This window comes from Telopea speciosissima, chromosome 5, assembly GCF_018873765.1.
Source record: "Telopea speciosissima isolate NSW1024214 ecotype Mountain lineage chromosome 5, Tspe_v1, whole genome shotgun sequence".
Taxonomy (NCBI): domain Eukaryota; kingdom Viridiplantae; phylum Streptophyta; class Magnoliopsida; order Proteales; family Proteaceae; genus Telopea; species Telopea speciosissima.
Window position 1 is genome coordinate 41,829,481 of NC_057920.1, and position 19,066 is coordinate 41,848,546.

At 42.7% G+C, this 19,066-nt stretch overlaps 1 protein-coding gene across 5 annotated transcripts in view; it reads left to right on the plus strand.

Annotated features, from left to right (window-relative positions):
• The window catches only part of LOC122662373 (pathogenesis-related homeodomain protein), a 48,392-nt gene extending 29,620 nt beyond the window's left edge, over nt 1–18,772 (plus strand). For 4 of the 5 annotated variants that reach the window (XM_043857989.1, XM_043857992.1, XM_043857991.1 and 1 more), the window contains 2 exons: nt 1,017–1,265; nt 18,250–18,772. In XM_043857989.1, coding sequence (XP_043713924.1) covers nt 1,017–1,265; nt 18,250–18,564 — 564 coding nt within the window. In that variant the 3' untranslated portion in view covers nt 18,565–18,772. The remainder of the gene's footprint in view (nt 1–1,016; nt 1,266–18,249) is intronic. The other variant, XM_043857993.1, reaches the window with a different exon arrangement.
• The last annotated feature ends 294 nt before the right edge of the window (nt 18,773–19,066 follow it).

Below are 19,066 nucleotides of genomic sequence, written 5' to 3' on the forward strand. Positions count from 1 at the left end.
TTCTAGGGAGAGGACTTTCCACCTCTTCATCCCCAAAATTCTGAAACTTACCCTAATTGCAGTCTTTGCACCCTCTAAATAAGAGCTTTCCTAATACTCTCTGTAACGGTTTGGTTTAATTTTCACTAAGCTTTGCTCTCTCTGTTTCATCAAACCCTTCAATAATCCTCAAACCATGACTTCCGACTGTAAAATAGCCAGCGCCGTCGGTGGCAAGATGGCTAGAGCCTGCGACAGTTGCCTACTCAAACGCGAACGAAGAAGAAAGAAACGAGAGAGAGAAGTTGAGTTGCAGGGAGGTCTTGTTATGTTTTGATGGTAAATTCCATCAATGCCCCTGATTCACTTTAAGTCCACTTGTTTCACCGAAAAATGGGTAGAATCAATTCTAAAATATGAGAAACACCATTTAGGTGCTTCTCAAAAGCTTAGCAGAATCTATTATATCACCCGGTCCGTTCCAAAAAATCACAGAAACGGACCGGACAACCCATACATAATCTGTTTCAATTCTGCCCCCAGAATCAGAAAAAACACCAGAATTCATTTTTTGGAAGGTCACCATACATACTCTAAATGACTTCAAATTAAGAGATCCTAACCTGAAAGTTCATCATAACTAACTGTCAGTAATGGTGCAAAGGTGACTTCTAAATATTTTTAGCCTATAAGTATAATGTAGTTTGCAATATCTTTGGTTTGATATCAAACTTTAGAAACCAGTTAGGTTTAAAATTTAGGGAATCATAGATATTAGGATATGATTGTACATTGTGTTCAACTTCATTCTCAACTACTAGTCTACTACATGAGTTTTGTGTCTTCCCAAAATAGCATACGAATCATGGAATTGGTTAATTTTTGGTTTGCATGAATCCTTTGCAAGTCGAAGGCATTAGTAACTTCTAGCTCCATTTGCACCACATTCGAACAGAAGCTAATTTTCCCTTTTTTTTACACCAAAAGAAAAAAATTCCCTTGTTCTAATGTGGATGAATTTCTCTGAAAAATTACAGGCAGAAAGCATACAACAACTACAAAGTCCTATACCTAAAGAATCAGGTGGAGAAATTGTAAAAATCAATCCTGTTAATCAAGTAGGATCCGTAGACAACCGTTGCTTGGTCCTATCTGCAACAAAGGTCAATGTACCCAAAAAAATTAGAAAAGTTCATCAAAGAAAGAAACCAGTGTCTGTAGCAACTGCCTCAAAGACAAAGCAACATAAAAAAGCTGGAAATGCATTGCCCTCTGGCATGAGTCAGGTAATGAGTAGCTTTTCTATTTGCCCCTTTTCCATGCTTGTTTGTACTTCATTGATGGATACATCCTTTTTGTATGCTAATAACATCATACACATGGAGAGATTTGAGGTTGTAGGGCCTTTTTTTTTGGGTGAATAAAAAATTCATTACTAAAGAAGAGAAAAATAGGGGCTCCCCAAGAATGGAGACAAAGAACAAGCGTTACAACTTACAAGACCCTGCCTTTACAGGGGGGGAGGCAAGGGAATGTGAAAAAGAGGGGGTCTTAATCAATCTATTTCTAGGCGTGTCAGCGCACTGGGAGGGGGCAACAGCTAGCTTGGATCTAACATCATAGAGAATGGAATCCCAAATCTGTTGAAAGGATCTGGACTTAGAGGTCCATCTTTAGAGGTTTCGCTCCAACTAGATGGGATAGATGGTGGCTCTGAATGCAAGCTTGCCCACCATGTCACAGCATGATTTACCGGCAAAGGATATATCCTCCCAGATCCATTCTCTCTCAAAGGGAAAAATTCTTCTTCAGGTCCAACATTTAGCCAAAAGGCCTTTCCAAACCGAGGAAGAGGAGCAGTCAAAAAAGAGGTGATCCACATCTTTAGAGGCATTCCAACAAAGGCACAAAGAGGAGAGACTGGAATGTCTTTGATGAAGGAAAGATTGCGTAGGGAGGTAGTGGGAAAAAACCCTCCAAACAGTGAAGCTGTGATGGGGGATGTCTTTTGAACCAGACCAGATTGCGTCAGGCTTTTACAGACCCACTAACCCTAATGAGATTCCAAGCCGACTTGCAACTCAAGAGACCCATCAAAGAAGCAGACCAAATGACAAAGTCGCCACTACCGTTGGGCCTTCTGGGAATGCTTGGCAGAACATTCTATATGGCATTCAAAGTGGAAGAGGGGGAAGGCCAACCGTCTTGCCGAATGTTTGAGATCATGTCCATCCTGCCATATCCGGAGCTATAAATAACTTTGTTGCCAAACGAGTGAAGAACTCTCTGCGGTGCCAATGGTTCAGCCAGAATATAGTGGAGGCACTGTCATCTTACATGGAATTAATAACTCCATAAACAAGAGGTCTGAGCTTCATGATCTTCATCCAGACCCAGGAAGCATCAGAGATAGTAGGAGCAGTCCAAAGAGAGTCATTGCGAAGGAGACGAGAATATACCAATCAACCCATATACTCATTCGCATAACTGCTAGCTTCCAAATCAATTTGAGGATACCTGTATAATTGACATCTTTAATTCTTCTCAAACCAAGATCCCTCATTTTTAGGAGGTAGATGGAGTCCCAACTGATAGGGTGAAGGAATTTGGTGGCATCACAGCCCTTCCAAAGAAAGGCACACATGAGAGACTCCAACTTCGAAATGATGGACTGGGGCAGCCCAAAGATGCCGGACCAGTAGATGTAGGACTCAAGAACAGATCTGATCAACTTTAGATGGCTGGCATAAGAGAGAAGTTTTCCCTTCCAAAGCTGGAGTCTATTACGCAAGAGATCCAGCATGGGGGAGCAGTGTTGAGCACTCAACCTGGAGGGGATTAAAGGCAAACCCAAGTACTTGACTGGAAGACAGCCCAAGGAGAACCCAGGCATCTCAATCAGACAGGACTTGTCAACATCAGAGACCCCACCCAAGAACAAGAGAGATTTGGAGTGGTTAATATGGTGGCTGGACATACTCTCAAAGTGGCGCAAATAGGACATAATGGCCTCCAAAGAAGGGATGTCAGCTTTGGAGAAGATCATTTTGTTTTTAGCAAAGGCTAGATGGGAGCCATTAAGGGCCTTGCACTTTAACATGGGAAAGATGAGCTGCCAGTCCATACAAGATTGGATGCTTCTGGAAAGCACTTCAAGTGCTAAGGTGAAAATGTAAGGGGAAAGGGGACAGCCTTGGCGAATGCCAACAGGGGAGGCCAAAAAAAAAAGGCCAGCGGGCTACCATTAATAAGCACCAAGAAGCAGGGAGAGGAAATGCAATGATAGATCCAGTTGACGAAGATAGGAGGAAAGGATATCTTATAAATGACACTGACAATGAAATCCCAAGACAAGGAGTTGAAAGCTTTATGGATGTCAATTTTCATAAGAGCAGCAAGGGAGTGGGATTCTCGATCAAAGCCTTTGACAAGTTCAATACAAATAAGTATGTTGTCAAAGATGCTTCTATCTGAAATGAAAGCCGATTGATTGACACTAACAAGAGAGTCAACCACCAACTTCAACCGGTTGGCATGGACTTTGGCAATGAATTTGTACAATAAATTGTTAAGGGAGATGGGCTAAAAATTAGTCAAAGAGGTGGCACCTTCTTTCTTAAGGATGAGGTGAAGAAAAGTTTATTGATCCGTTTCACCAGACTGGGGTTAAAAAAGAACTCTACATGACATTGATGAGGTCAATTTGATTATTTCCCAAGAGGAGAAGAAACTCATACTAAAACCATCCGGACCGGGGACTCTGTTAGCCTTATGAGAGAGGACATCAGAGAGGATTTCCTCTTCAGAGGGGATTGGATTAAGGGAATAAAGGAGGAAAGAGGGAATGGATATTGAGGAGACCATCTAGGGTCGCAGAGGGGTAGAGGAGGAGGGCCTGAAAATCTCTGCTTGAAGAAGTCAATATTCTCAAACTTGATATCTTCACCAAAGGAGATGGAGGAGCCATCTCTAGCCAAAATCTTAGAGATACAGTTGGTGTTGGTTCTAGCCTTCAAGGACCTATGGAAGAAAGCAATGTTAGAGTCTCCGAGTCCCAACCTCTTGATTCTATATTTCTGGCAAAGGAAGCTCTCCTCTTAAGGCACCAAGGAAATAAGCTCACTGATTTTTTACCATAAAAAAGGGAGGCAATGTGAATGTTAAATTGGAGTCTCAACTGGATATCAGTGAGCTTAGCATGACAATAAAAAACCAAGGAGGAGATGTTCTTGAAAGATGAAGAGTTTCAGGTTTTAAGGGCACATTTGACATTCCAAAGCTTTGTGGAGAAGGAAATGAGGAGGAAAGAATGAAAGTGGACCAGGCTTAGCCTATGCTTCTTTGACAATGGATAGAAAATCAAGGTGGGAGGATCACATATCAAAGTATTTAAAAGGTTCGGGACCAAAGGATGTGTAAGGCTAGTGATGTAGATTTATCATCAAACTGGGCTTTTTTTCTTAGGAATAATTCTAGGGTTGGGTTATATACATGTTGGGCCTTTGATCCCATTGATTTTCTATGTAATAGGTCACTTTTATGGACCTAAAGTATGGGTAATTAGGTTGCATACGGGATTAACTTCTATACTTAGTTTATTTTCATGTTCCAGAAGGTTAGGGATGTTGAGGATTCGGTTAGCAGCAGGGAGGCGTCGGTTGACCAGAGCACCAATGTTAGATCCGTGGAGACCCTTGAAGAGGTAAGGAAAACCCTGGGGGAGGTGTTGTTGCAGGAGGAGATTTTCTGGAGGCAAAAATCTAGAGTCACTTGGCTTAAGGAGGGGGATCGGAACACAAAGTTTTTTCACTCCATGGTTAATGTCAGAAGAAGACAGGGCGGTGTTCATAAAATTAAAAGAGGGGACGGTTCGTGGATTTCTGACCAGGAGGGGGTGCAGGCTAAGGTGGTGCGTCACTTCTCGAATATTTTTGCCTCTCAGGGGTGTGTGATAGATGAAGAGCTGCTGTCTCTGATTCCCAAGGTGGTGAATGAAACGGACAATTCTTCCCTCATGTTGCTCCCCACTTTGGAGGAGGTGAAGGGGGCAGTTTTTTCTCTTTCGATCAACAGTGCTCCAGGCCCAGATGGTTTTTCAGGGCATTTTTTCACGGCTTGTTGGTAGATTGTTTACAATGATGTTTGGGCTGCGATCAAGGATTTCTTTGAGGATGGTGTCCTTCCTAGAAGGTTCACTTCTGCCAACCTGTTGCTTATCCCTAAAAAGGATAACCCTGAGGTAATGACTGATTTTCGGCCTATAAGACTTTGCAATTTTTCTTATAAAATCATTGTCTCTAGGTTGTCAGGGCTGCTCCTCTGCTTAGTAGCGGAAGAGCAAGGTGCTTTTGTGCAGGGCAGGTGTATGCATGATAATATTTCCATTGTCTAAGAGGTTGCTCAGGACTTAAACAAGAAGGCTAGGGGGGTAATGTGATTCTCAAGCTGGATATGGCAAAGGCTTATGACTGTCTTGAGTGGGAATTTCTTTGGTTGGTTCTGTCTAAATTTGGTTTTGTCGATGCCTGGATCAATTAATTCAGGAAGACTGTGGAGAATTTTTTGTTTTCTATTGTTTTGGGGGGCAGCCATTCGGGTTTCTTCAAGTCTACCAGGGGTGTGAGGCAGGGGGATCCTTTATCTCCTTCCTTCTTTATATTGGTGGAGGAGGGTCTCAGCAGGGGCATCAAAAACTTGTTTGTAGAAGGGCATGCTGAATTTTTTAAACTCCCGAGAGGTTTCCCTAAGATCTCTCATTGTTTATTTGATGATGACACCATTATCTTCACCAGGGGTCTAAAGAGCTCTTTAAAGCAGATAATGGGTTTTATTAGCAGATATGAAGGCATTTCGGGACAACTGGTCAACAGGCAAAAAAGTTGTTATGTGTTGGGAGACAAGGCCTCAAGGGCTAGAGCCCACATGGTGGAGATGGTTACTGAGTTTACTAGGAAGTCTCTCCCGATAATTTATTTGGGAGCCCCACTCTATTCTGGAAGATTCAATAGCTGTTTTTTTTATGGTCTTGTTGGAAAAATAAGAAACAAGGTGGCAGGTTGGAAGGGGAGGCTCTTGTCTTCCGGGGGATGTCTAACACTCTTGAAACATGTTTTCTCTTCTATTCCCATACATGTCACCGCCACTTTGGATCTGCCTATGGCGGTCATTCGTAGGCTTTATGGGATTTTTGCTGATTTTCTGTGGGGTAATTTGGGTTGGGGTAAACGCAGGCACTGGGTGAATTGGCGGAAGGTCTGCAAGCCTCTTGAAGAAGGTGGTTTGGGGGTTAGGCTCCTGGAGGATGTAGGTCTCTCTCTTAGGCTTAAAGGCCTTTGGAGGGTTCTTTCTGACCATTCGCTGTGGAGTGATTTCTTCAGAGCTAAGTTCTTTAAAAATTTTCATGTTGCCTTGGCTGGTTCACATGGGGTTGGTTTGAAGTCTTGGAGAAATGCCCTGGAGTATAAGGAGTTCCTATTGGATAGATCAAGATGGTTGATTGGTTCTGGCAACATCTCCTTTTGGCTTGATAATTGGTCTGGGGCTGGCCCTCTAATTGACCATGTTGATAACGGGCTTCAAGTTGAAAGGGAAATGTGTGTCAAGGATGCACTGGAGGAAGGCGGCACTTGGAGACAGGGCATCTTGAGTCTCACTAATTCAGCTGAGATAAGAGATTGTAGAGCTCATGGTAACTTTTCTCTTACAGATAGAGATGATGTTTTGGCCTGGACCCCGTCTAGTGATGGTTGTTTCACAACTAAATCGGCTTGGAATGAGGTGTGGTGTTTGTCGCCTGGGGTTTCCTATGCGAAATGGATCTGGAATCAATCCTTACCCTTGAAGGTAGGCTTCTTTTCTTGGCAGCTCTTTAATGGAAGGATCCCCACAAATGAGTCGTTGATGTCGGTTGGTATCCCCCCTGGCCTCCAAATGCAGCTGTTGCAGGAATCCTAGAAGGAAGAGAACAGATCACTGCCTTGTTTCTGGTGGCACGGCCTCTAAGGTTTGGGGTTATTTTTCTCGTATCTTTGACATTGCTGTCCTTCCCACACAGGATACCAGAAGTCGTGTTGCTCTTTGGCAGGAATCGGCAAGTTGCAAAGGTCTAAGTCCCTATGTTACTGGGATTTTGCCTTCTCTGATCGTCTGGGAACTTTGGAAGGAAAGAAATAACAAAAAACATGGGGAGAGCATGCGCACTGCTAGCTCAATAATTGATTGCGTAAAAGCCTGGGTGAAAGAACTTCAGTTTCCTCCAAACCTTGAGCGCTTGAGATCCTCTAGAGATGGGTTAATTCTACAGTGTTTCGGTCTTTCGGCGCCCTCTCCTAGTGTATTGGTGTCCACCTTTCACTTCGGTGAAGCTTAATGTGGATGGTGCTTGTAGGGGTAATCCTGGCAGTGGTGGGGGTGGAGGGCTTGTTAGGGACTCGAATGGTGTTGTCCTGGCAGCTTTTTCTAACTTCTATGGTGCTTACACTAACTCGATTGCCGAATTAAGAGCTTTAAGAGATGGGTTGTTTCTGTGCAAGGAATTAGGGTTTTTTGATTTGGTGGTAAACTTGGATTTCGCTTCCACTGTTAAAATGATTAACCTTAGGAGTTGCAACTTGTGGAAGGGTTGGTACTGGTTTCAAGAGATCTCAACTTTGGTATCTGAAACCCAGTCTAATGTGGCCTTTGCTTATAGAGAAAAATAACAGGGCGGCTGATTGGTCGGCTAACCTGGCTTGTGATACAGGATCCTCTATCACTTTCCTTCAGGGTAATCTACCACCAGGAGTTTTATAGGTTATTCTTAGGGAGGACAAGATTGGGCTGCCTGTGCTTAGAAATAGTGCTTGTTTTCTTCCAGGCTGTATGGGGTTGGGAAGGTATGTGGTTGAGAGTTTTTGTGAGAGTGACCCCCCTTGTATTCTTTTACCATTTTGGTTTAATTAATAAAATCTTCGGGGCTGGGCCGGGTCCCAGGTAATATTCAGGATTTTTTTTAAAAATGAACCGGTCCAAAACTGGTTTGAACCAGTGGTTCAATTTAAGTGATTTTAGTAGTTTTCTTTTAAATGTTTAGTGGGGCTGGAGTAGGACTCTATTTGAGTCTAGTTCAGTTTCCTAGTCAGTTTAAGTTACCTAACAGGTTGAGGATTGGGTTAGGCCTTTCCTTTTTAGTGTAGGAGTCTATATTCGAGTCTTTTATTTAAGGTTGTAAGGGGGGGGGGGGGCAAGTATTGAACACGAATTTTGATATTAATGCAAAGCTTTTGCTGCTCTTCTTCTCCATTTTGATTTTTGCCTTGTGTTTGATCAAGGCTGGTGGGATTGGTGTTTGATCCGATTGACACCTTGCGGTGGGAAGCCCTGGTGGTTCGTTGGTGGGATTGGTGTTTGATCCAATCGACTCTTTGCGGTGTGAAGCCCGGGTGGTTCTTTTGAAGCTCTCCTTCAAGTTCTTTGAAGATCTCCTTCAAGTTCTAGTTAAAGATTCAATTTTAATTCAAGTTTCTCAATCAAACAAGCTGCTGCCAAGAAAATTCTGCAACAACAGTGAGTTTAATTCATTCCAACCCTAACCTTTCTTCTTCAAATCTTCTAAACCACCAAACCCTAACATTCCCCTTTTTTGTTTTTAATTTTCCCATAACCTAAATCCCCCACAGACCTAACCAGCCACCCATTCTGTCCCAAATTTGGATCGAACCTTCCCCACCCCTATTGGAAAACTCGATCCAAGTTGCTCCCTCTTCTGACCATCATAAACCCTAAAAATCCATCTTTTCCTCTTTTCAAATACCTAAACCCTAACCCTAACCCTAATTTCACCAAAAGCCTCTTTTTGACCTAGCCGATTCACCTGCTCAAACAGATCCTGGTTTACTGGCTCCTAGTTGGTCTTCTACCAATCTAGGACTACATTAGCTAGATAAAGCCAGTGATGGGCTGTGATCAGATATACTAGGGACATCAAAGGAGGCATGGGAGGAGGGAAAGGAGGTTAGCCTTACATCATTTACTAGAACTCTGTCTAGCTTACATGCAATTATAGAATCACCACCGTGTTTGTTGTGCCAGGTAAACTTAAGGCCAGACCATCTCAAATCATCCATGCCTATTTCATTGAAGCACTCATTAAAAGCATCCATTGAGGACTCATCAAGCCAGCCACCTCCCTGTTTTTCGTGGACAAACTGAACGACGTTAAAGTCACCTCCAAAGGCCCAGGGGAGAGAGCTAACCTGGGGAGCAATATGTCGAATGTCTACCCAAAGAAAGGATCTCTCAGAGGGACAGTTAGCCAGCATAAATGGCAGTGAAAAGGAAGGAATATTTCCTAGCAGGGTCAGAAATCAGGAGTTGTAATATCTGAGGTGAGGAATAAAGGACCGAGACTTGAACAATGGATGGGTCTTAGAGGTACCAAATATGCCCATTGGGATGGTGAGGGTAAATGGAGCTGAGATTCTAAAAGGGGGCAATGGAGGAGGCAATGTGGGAGGCATTAGAATCTCTGTTTCTGGTTTAATATGACAGGAAAAGGTGGCATACAAGGATTTAATATAGGAGTGAACTTCGGCCTGCTTGGATGAACAATTTACCCTCCAGGGGTTCCAGAAGACACACTGAGTCATCTGGAAGAATGGGGAGATTGCATGGTCCCTCAGGGCAGGGACAAGGGAAGCTTGGCGGGTTTGGCCAGATTTGTCCGAATAGTGACGCTGATATTCACGAGGGATGGGGGAGTGGATGGAGGTGATTGGCCGCCAAGGGGGTTCATTGCAGGCTGGTTGTGAAAGGAGGGGGCCAAAGCAGTGGTAAAGTCTGGTGAAGGAGAATGGTTGGCGGAGGGATCAGTCGAGTGGGCTATACCAGGGTCCAAGTCTAGAGGGCACAAGGCATCATGAGGAGAGACAACTGATTGGGCTGGATAGGGACCGTAACGATATGGGCTGGCCCAAGAAAGACTGGGTGGGTTAATGGGGAATGGGATGGTAATGCAATCTGAAAATCCAGATTAAGGATCTCAGATGCAAGTAGGCCCAATAATCAAATCTGACATAAAGGAAGCAACTGCGTTGTCAAAGGAAGAAATAAGATTAAGGATCTCAGATATTCCAATAATGCAATTTGATACCAATTAATGCAATCTGAAAATCCAGATTAAGGATCTCCGATGCTAGTTGGCCCAATAATCAAATCTGAGATAAAGGAAGTAACTGTGTTGTGAAGGGAAGAATTAATATTAAGGATCGCAGATAATCCAAATGAAATCTGATACCAATTAGTGTAATCTCAAAATCCAGATTTAAGGATCTCAAATGCAAGTAGGCCCAATAATCAAATCTGTAATCAAATCTGAGATAAAGGAGGCAACTGCATTGTCAAGGGAAGAAATAAGATCGATGAAAGGGGAGGGAAGAGAGAGGAGATCGATCTTCTTGGGAGAAAGAAGAAAGAAGAAGAGAACAAAAGAGAATAGAAGAAACCAGATTTGGGACACCAATCCCGTATGCACTGCTCAACAACACCAAAACTCTTTAAGTAACTCAGATTCTTTATTCAAATCATCTCTAACTGATGGGGGATGTATTACATATATATAGACCTTCTAAAATTCCTATTTTGACTCATAAAAGGACTTCTAATCACTCTAATACACTCAATAAAGTATATAAACTCAAAACAGAACTCTATCTAGCTATTAAGTATTCTAACTCAAACACTCAATTTAACTACTAATCCCGTGTACTAACATTATCCCCACTTTATAGGCTTATAAATTAGGCCCATTACATCAATAAACTCAAAAATAAGAAGCCTAAGGTCTATAGAACCCAACCATGGGCCAACATAAAGTCTTATAAGGCCCAATTGACCCAATTGGACAATCTTAACTGCATCAGATGGACAGGCCCAGCAAAAGGAGGAAGGGAGCTGGATGGGCTGGTTCGGTTTAAGGGCCCACTGTGGAGTGGGATGAGAAGAGGTAGTGGGGGCGGTGGTGTGGGTGTGGACAGCTGAGATACGCAAGGGGTGGGTCCCTCCCCAAGGGAAAGGGTAGAGAGGGGTAAAAGGGAGAGATAGGAGCTTCTCGAACTTGTTAGGACAGGGAGATGGTCTAGTGGAGAGTGGAAGATCTTGGTTGGATCCAGTTGAGGAAGGGATGAGGATGGCTGAGGCGATGGAGTGGTGGAAGAGGTAACCAAGGTGATGGGGACTAGACATCGGGCAAGCTAGAGGAGGGGGCCGACATGGTCAACAGGAATCTTGGGAGCGACAAAATTACTATTATTAACAGGCTGCAGAGATGAGAAGCAATTGAAACTAACGGGTAAAGGCGCGGTTTGGACCAACGGAAGGGAAGGTAGAGCTTTTCTTGACCTTGGGGTGAACCGAAAGGAGGCTCGCGACAACACTTAGCCCCAAGTTGTCGACTCCAACGGCAGCCACGACTCAGGGGAGCGAGGATCAGGCTAGGAGTGGGGGACCAGCTAGGTGAGGGAAGAGGGAGAAGGGGTGGATGGAGGGTGAGGATATATTGGGGACATTGATAGAGATACCAATTAAGGAAGGGAGGTTGATGGTAGTAGAGCGAGGGGAGCACTTGGCGGAGGGGTGTAACACCCTAGTCCCGGGATAAGGGAAAGGTGCAGCCCTCACGGGCACTGACCGTAAAGCCATTATAATTTACGTAATGTATAAAGAATTATCTCTTTAACTTCCATCACTAACAACGATTAACACTTTAATAGTCTTTCACAGTTACACCAGAGTATTCTACGCAGCGGAATTAATCGAATTTACAATAAGACAAGACCCCCAACAATTTACATACACCCACTCTTATTCCCACTTGAACTTATACTCTGATTTCTGACAGCAACCATATCTGGTACCATACAGACTCAATCACAATAGTTGTAAAATGATGATACTCCATTTGTCAAGTGACAACATCTCCCTAGGTTAACCTGCAAAAGCTGAAAAGAGGGGTTCCCAAAGGGGTAAGCTACCATAGCCTAGTGACTAAAATCTATTTTGAGACTCTCACCAACCACACCACAACAACTAAATAATTATGATTTATTACATCTCATTTGCATTCTCTCAAAGTTTAAACTGAATTGTTTTCCTCGATTACAATCGGCTCTTTCAAACATATATTACTTCTTTACAATCGGTACCATCTCCACACTCATGGTGAGATGGCCCCACATTATAATTACGCACACACCATGTTCTTTACAATCATAAGCACCCAATCAGTTACTGCTTCCACACTCATGGTGGAATGGTGCCACAATAAAATCGGATTGATGACCAGTCATTACCATACTCACACCCCGGGTGAGATAAAGCAGTGACAGTATCCAAAACAAACATTCATCATGGGCCATACCTACTCATCCGTAATGGATGGACCCCATCATATTACCATCATATCATCCCTTACCATTACTCATATGGCCACAAGCCATTGTACTCTCCACTATGTGGGGTAAACTATAATCCTCTCCCTTAACACACATCTCATCTCATGTCATCAATCACGTGGCCAAGTATCATTGTACCCTCCATCCCATAACTTCCCCTGCTAGATGAGGTACACCATGAATACCATTTCATCCCATAACTTCCCCTACTGGATGAGGTAATCCACTATACTCTCTCTCATCCCATAACTTCCCCCACTGGATGAGGAAACCTCACGACTGTTTCTCATACACATTTCCTACCATTGCCGTACTCACTTCCCGAGTGAGATGGCTCATAATGATACTCATAACAAGTATAATTAACACTTTGAAATAACACATGCAAGTAATCTCACGTCACGTTTATTATAATTAGAAGCCATATGGGTCATCACACTTACTCAGTTTTCACCCTTTCACACTAATCGCGTAGCAATATTCATATTTGCAACTATGAGGATCCGCCATGGGATCGGGGGTTTTCCGGTTTGGGTTTTCCCCTTCCCGGAGGGTGTCTGGATGGTGTCATCCGTTCCTCTTTGGAGATGGTCCTCCCTTCGAGGACCGGAAAGAAGAGTTGTACAAATATAGGGGATTGGGATCATACAATCATATGAAATGGAGTCGCCACCTAGGATTAGGGCCTAAGACCCAATTGGTTCAGTCCTATAAAGGGCTACATGATTCCATATGGTCTGGTCAGAGATGCTAGGTAAGCGATCAGGTTAGGACAGTGGGAAGGTGTTAGGCACCCACCTCGTCCGATTGAACCGGTCTTCCTACTAGATGCTTGATTTCGAATATTCTCCCATTATAAGGTATCTTATACCAACATGTATGTCTAAACCATGATGCATAAACTATGCAAAAGAGACTAAACTACATTATGCTAAGTATTATGTACACTACACATGAGCACCTAAGTACATTGTGCCGAAATTAAAGATTAACAGTAGAAATCTATACCTACTCGTTAAATCAATGCTTTTATAAAGTATGCAAGATGGAAGGCGTCCCCCGACTCAAGTAGAGACAAACAATCGACTTACCTCTCTCTTTTCGGGCAAAGTAACAGCTTGCAAAGGTTAAGTTTCATACTCAGATTCTTGGGCAGATTAACGGCGTCAGGGTTTGAAGCCAAATGCTTGATCCTCAGACAGAAGAACGGCGTCGCAGAAGATTTGGAAGCCAAATGCTTGATCTTTGGACAAGACAACCACGCTATATGGGATTCATAGACTTCAAAGAGAAAATGTATGGAAATGGGTTGGGTAATCGGATCCGGGCGATCCGGACTACAGACCGGGCAATGGGGCCAAAGGATTCAAAGTTGGGGATGGGGTAGACCCCGTGACAAGCGAAACAGGGCTTTGGAGAGCAAAACAGGCAAAATTGGGCTCTGGAGTGCACCTCTCCCCAAAATATTGCTTGTTGCAAATGAGGGAGGTGACCCCTATTTATAGGGGTCTCTGGAGACTCCACGATACTGCGGAAAGGGCATGCACTACGGAGGCACCGCAGCCACAACGCCTCCGTAGTCCAAGTTTTGGACCCGGCGTCGCAGAAACCTGGCCATGGGCTTCTGTAGCTAGTCTCAGGGCTGGGGGTATTTTCGGGATTTTGGGATTTAGTTCCCTTTTGACTCTTCATAAAATTCTGTCAGGGGGCTCCGCCCCCTACAACCCCCACAGCCCGCTAATCGGCTAGCGAGACTACCATGATCAAGGTTGGTGAGCAGTACCTCCTTTAGCATTTGGTGAAAGGGTATTTTTAAGTCATTTTGGGGATAAAAGGGTGTTATAGCTTGGGTGCAGAGGTAAAAGTCCGAGAGAGAGAGATACCGATGTTTGTCCATGTTTTGTTGTCATCATCGCCGGGGGAGGGGGGGGGGGCGGGTGACAAAATTCAGTGTCTGTAGCAACTTATCTCAACTATTCTATATACAAGGTTCATACCATTCACATTTCATTTAACATAATATTCTTACAATGGATGCTATTCAAACCATTCCATGTCCCACATCACCGTATTTATTATCCTAGCAATTTATATTATAAATTCCATCATCAACCACAGGTTATTATACTGTAACAAGGTATTTATACAAACATGTTTACACACAGGATTGGAAAGATAATCTCAAAGTAGATCCACTCACATTGGTTTCATTGAAACACTCGCATCATGATCATTTGTCTATATAAGGGATTAGAATAAGTTAGAGTCCTCATAGGTATCATCCAACCCTTCTCATTGGGTTCTGCCTATGAAAATAGGCAAAAATAGATTTTTGGGGTCTATCGGACTCGCCGATACCCTATCGGATTGGCTTCCAGGCTCGCTGGTTAGCGATCCGATAGCCTCTGGTTCTCTTTGAGAAAACAGGCTTTATGGCTCCAGGGGCTAACGGAGGTCACCGGTACCTATCGGATTCCTTTCCGAACTCACTGGTTAGCGATTTGATATTCTCAGTACTCAAAAATGAAAACAGGCTTTTCTTCCAGAGGCTAACGGAGGCCTTCAATAGTTCAATTGGATTGTCAATTTGGCTAACAGACTCGCCGATTGTGAATCTGGGTTTGTTCTACCCTGCGGAAAATCATCCAAACTTTAGGGATTTTTGAGGTTTTAATCTAGGGCATAACTTCACCTCCTAGGTGATCTACAACACATGAAATCAAGAGATCTACCTATATTTCACAAAATCTACTAAACCCTTTCTTACCTTCAGGATTTTCCCGTTTTCAAACCCTAGGTCGAGCTCACCTTCAGTCCTTACGTTTCTTCCTCAATAGAGACTGAAATAGAGTAGAATATATGCTAATTATCTCATACAAGTACCAAACTAAACTCTAGATATCAAACTTAGAAACAACTTTGGGATTTGGTGGTGATTTACCTCTAATTCCACCCATCTTTGAAATACTTGGAGATGAGGGGTTCATCCTACTCCCTAGTGTGATGGGGAGCTTCTCCTCTCCCAAATCTTGGCTCAAGATGCCATCCACCCCCATGGTTCCTTCCTTTGCTAAGTTCTCTCCTCCCCTTTTCCTTCTCTCCTCTCCTCTCTTTTCTCCTCTCAAAACCTTCCATCTTGATGACCCAAAAATGAATCCATCTTGCTACTCCTAAACCTTAAATGACCAAGTCATTGGGTCATTATTGAACCGACCCAGCAGGTTACCCATGGTTCGACACCAACATTTCATCTACCCTTACTTAGACTCATTGGTTCTTGGATACAGTATTGTTAAAATACTCTTGACATCTGGGGTCTACACAAGATTCCCAGGAAACGAGATTCGGGGTCTCACAAGGGGTAACTGAAGGCTTTGCAGAATTGGCAGTGCGGAGGGAGCCACTCAAAACAAACCTCTTGCTTGAAGGAAAATCCTTCACCGTCAAGCATATTAATGGAGGTTGGCGGTGGGTCTTCAGCTGAAATTTTGACACAGATCCTAGCGTTAGCAAAGACGATCCATCTTCTTTGTTCTTCCACCAAAGTACATTGATTTCCCCAAAACGGAACCGACGATACTAAGGCCATTTTTACACCAGTAATGGAGTGGCAGTCCAGGCAGAGTGATCCAGAGAGGGATGGACCTCAAGTCAATATGGTGGAGTTGGAAGTAACGATCCCATTGGCTGAGAAAAATAGGTTTCCGGCTGACATGCCATCGACCAACCTCAAGGGAACACACTTTATCTACTAAATCGGAGAACTTGAAAATGAAAAAGCCGTTGTCCATTAGGTAGGTGTCCAAAACTCCATGTAGTTTCCAATGTGCACTCAACGAGAGCTTAACGATACTGAAAGGGGGTCTGCTACCAATGAAATGGCCTACCAAGGAGTTCTGCCATTTCAGAGCTTCAATGTCCAGTAAGCCTGACGGGCAAAGGGTAACCTTAGAGGTTCCAACTATAGAGGGGGGAACAAAATGGGGAGTAAGACCCTCCCCCATAGCCGGACGGAACTGACTCAGTAGAGAACTCCACACCATACCACCCAGGGGAGGGAGGGTTGACAGGGCAAGGAGAGGGGTGGGAGAGGCAGAGGAAGAAGGTGGAGGCCTGGGTGGTGACTGCACTACACCAAGGATGCCTGCCATAGAGGTAGGGAAGGATGGTGGGGGATCATCAGGCAGGGAGGGAGGGGTTTGGGGCAAAAAAAGGTGGCGAGAGGTTAATTCCGATGGACCTTACCAGATTTTCTTCTGTAGGGCCAGTTTTAGTTGCTCCTTTCAATTAGATATCCCCATCAACATCATCATCATAAGAAGCAGCAGGTTGCTTTAGTCAGCTCTTGGACCGTGGTGTTTCACTGTTCCACTCTTATTGATCTGGGGCTACATTCATATTTTTCATTAAAATTTTCTGGTTCATGTCCTTCCTCAGGAATTTAACCCTTGTCCATTTGTGGGTCCTTAAGCTTTTAGATCTTCACTGGTTAGCCCCATACATCTCCTCATAGGTGCAGTTATTAGTCTCAATTGCCCATCACAAATTCTTATGAATGTTGTTTCCTTCATCTTATCACTTGAGTTTCTACGAAGGCATTATTTTTATTCGGGTAAATTACGCATGAGAGTCCTCACGTTCAGGTTATCTACGTCTAAGGTTCCTAATGTTTAAAATTTTATTTTTGGGGTGCCCCAAGCACAAACGGTGTTAGTTCATGTTAAAATACGATGATGAAATGAAATGGCCAAAATGCCCCAAGTTCCTAAATCTATCACAAAGATTTCAATTGGAAGGACATGATTCAACATCACATTTTCACAACTTTAACCTTTGATTTGGATCATGGTCGTTCATATAGAATTTTAAATCATGACAAACATCATAGCATAGTCTGATTTAAGATCAGTCCATCAATAGTTTAAGAAGATTCCAATTGGAAGGTTAGGGTTCAACCATAATGTCTAAACATTTTTAAATGTTTGATTTGGATCGTGGTCTTTCAAATGGTATTCTAAATCATGGCAAACACGATGGTACAACCAAATCTAAGATCAAAGCATCCGAAAATTCTAAAAGATTCCAATCAGAGGATGCATTTCAACCATTATATTTTGGCATTATAAACCCTTTGATTTGCATAATGACCATTCATTTAGCATTTTAATTTAAACAGTTTTTGCCACATGGCAAAATGAAGTATTAAAAAATTCTGGACTACCAAAGGGGATGCAAGGACATACGTATGAGGGTATGCCATAACATGGGAGGGTAAATGATTGAATTTGGGTTTGAAATTTGACATGGCAATACAAATCATTACATTTAACAGTCTGAGTAGCCAACTAGCCACATCATCCTTCCACATGGCACAATAAAATTGCCAGCCAGGAAGTGATCATGGTTGACCCAACCAGGAATTTTTTCGACAAAAAATTCATTATTTATTAAAGAGAAACGTTCTATGATATGGAATATTTTCTTCCTCTTTGTAATTGTCAATCCAAACTGTTTTATTGAGTAATATCATCAGGATAATCACAAGTTCTTTTGATTGCTATTTTGGCTACTTTAATCATTAGCTGTGTTATTCCTTTGATACATTGGTTGTTTGATGTCATCCTCTCTCATTTTCTTGTGGACAAGCTGGATCAAACATGTCCCTACCGGACAGTGTGGAAGCCGGTATACTTTAAGCGTTGCCTAATAGAACTTGTAGAAAATAAATATGATGGAGTATATTCATGCTTGTGTCACATGGGGTGGCTTGTGCTTTAACTATGATTTTGGAAATTCGCTATTGTCACTTTACCATTCACATCATGACGACCTTATGTTGCAGGTAAGACCTGGGAGAAGTAACGGACTGAGTTTGAAGAAGCAAATAAACAGTTTAAAAGGAAAAAATGCACTGGATAAAAGGGTTCAACCCCAGTGCAGAATTGGAACCTCTAAGGTAAATGAGATGAAGAACAAGGAACACCTTTACTTGACTGAGTTGGAGAGATTGTGTTGTCTTCAGAATAAGATTGAAAGACTGAAGGCACTGTCAAGAATATGCAATGACAAGACTCATGTGTCGGATGAAATCTTGGATAAACAACAGGTAATCTATGTTCCAGTTGCAGAGGTAAGGGAAAAGTGTGATTTCAGATAATCTTTCATGAGAACACAAATTTTTGCAGATTATTAAAGAGAAATAGATATCTTACTGTTTACCTTTCCATTCAACTGTTCATGATCTCTGCCAGAACATTGAATACCACCCAGTTTGTAACTACAAACATTACATGTATAAATATTACAGAAGATAATTCTGGTGGAATTGAATGTTAACAGGGAAAGAAAGTAAAATTTTGGACTGTAGACTTCTTGGGCCTTAATTTATTTCTATCTTTTTTTGGAGTTTATTCTACAATTCAAGCTTTAGTGTGGGGCAACCTTTACTTTATTAGACATCATTGAACCTTAGACAGTTAGACATGTCTTTATTTATTTATTTATTTTTTCACCCATCTATCTCCATACAGATATATTAGTTTTGGTGGAAGCATCTTTGCATCTTTTTCCCATTTTTTTTCCTTTCTGGTAGTTGCTCTCTACCTCTCATTTAAGCTACAAGTCACTTCCGCTAGTTTAGGTAACTTGGCTTGGAAAAT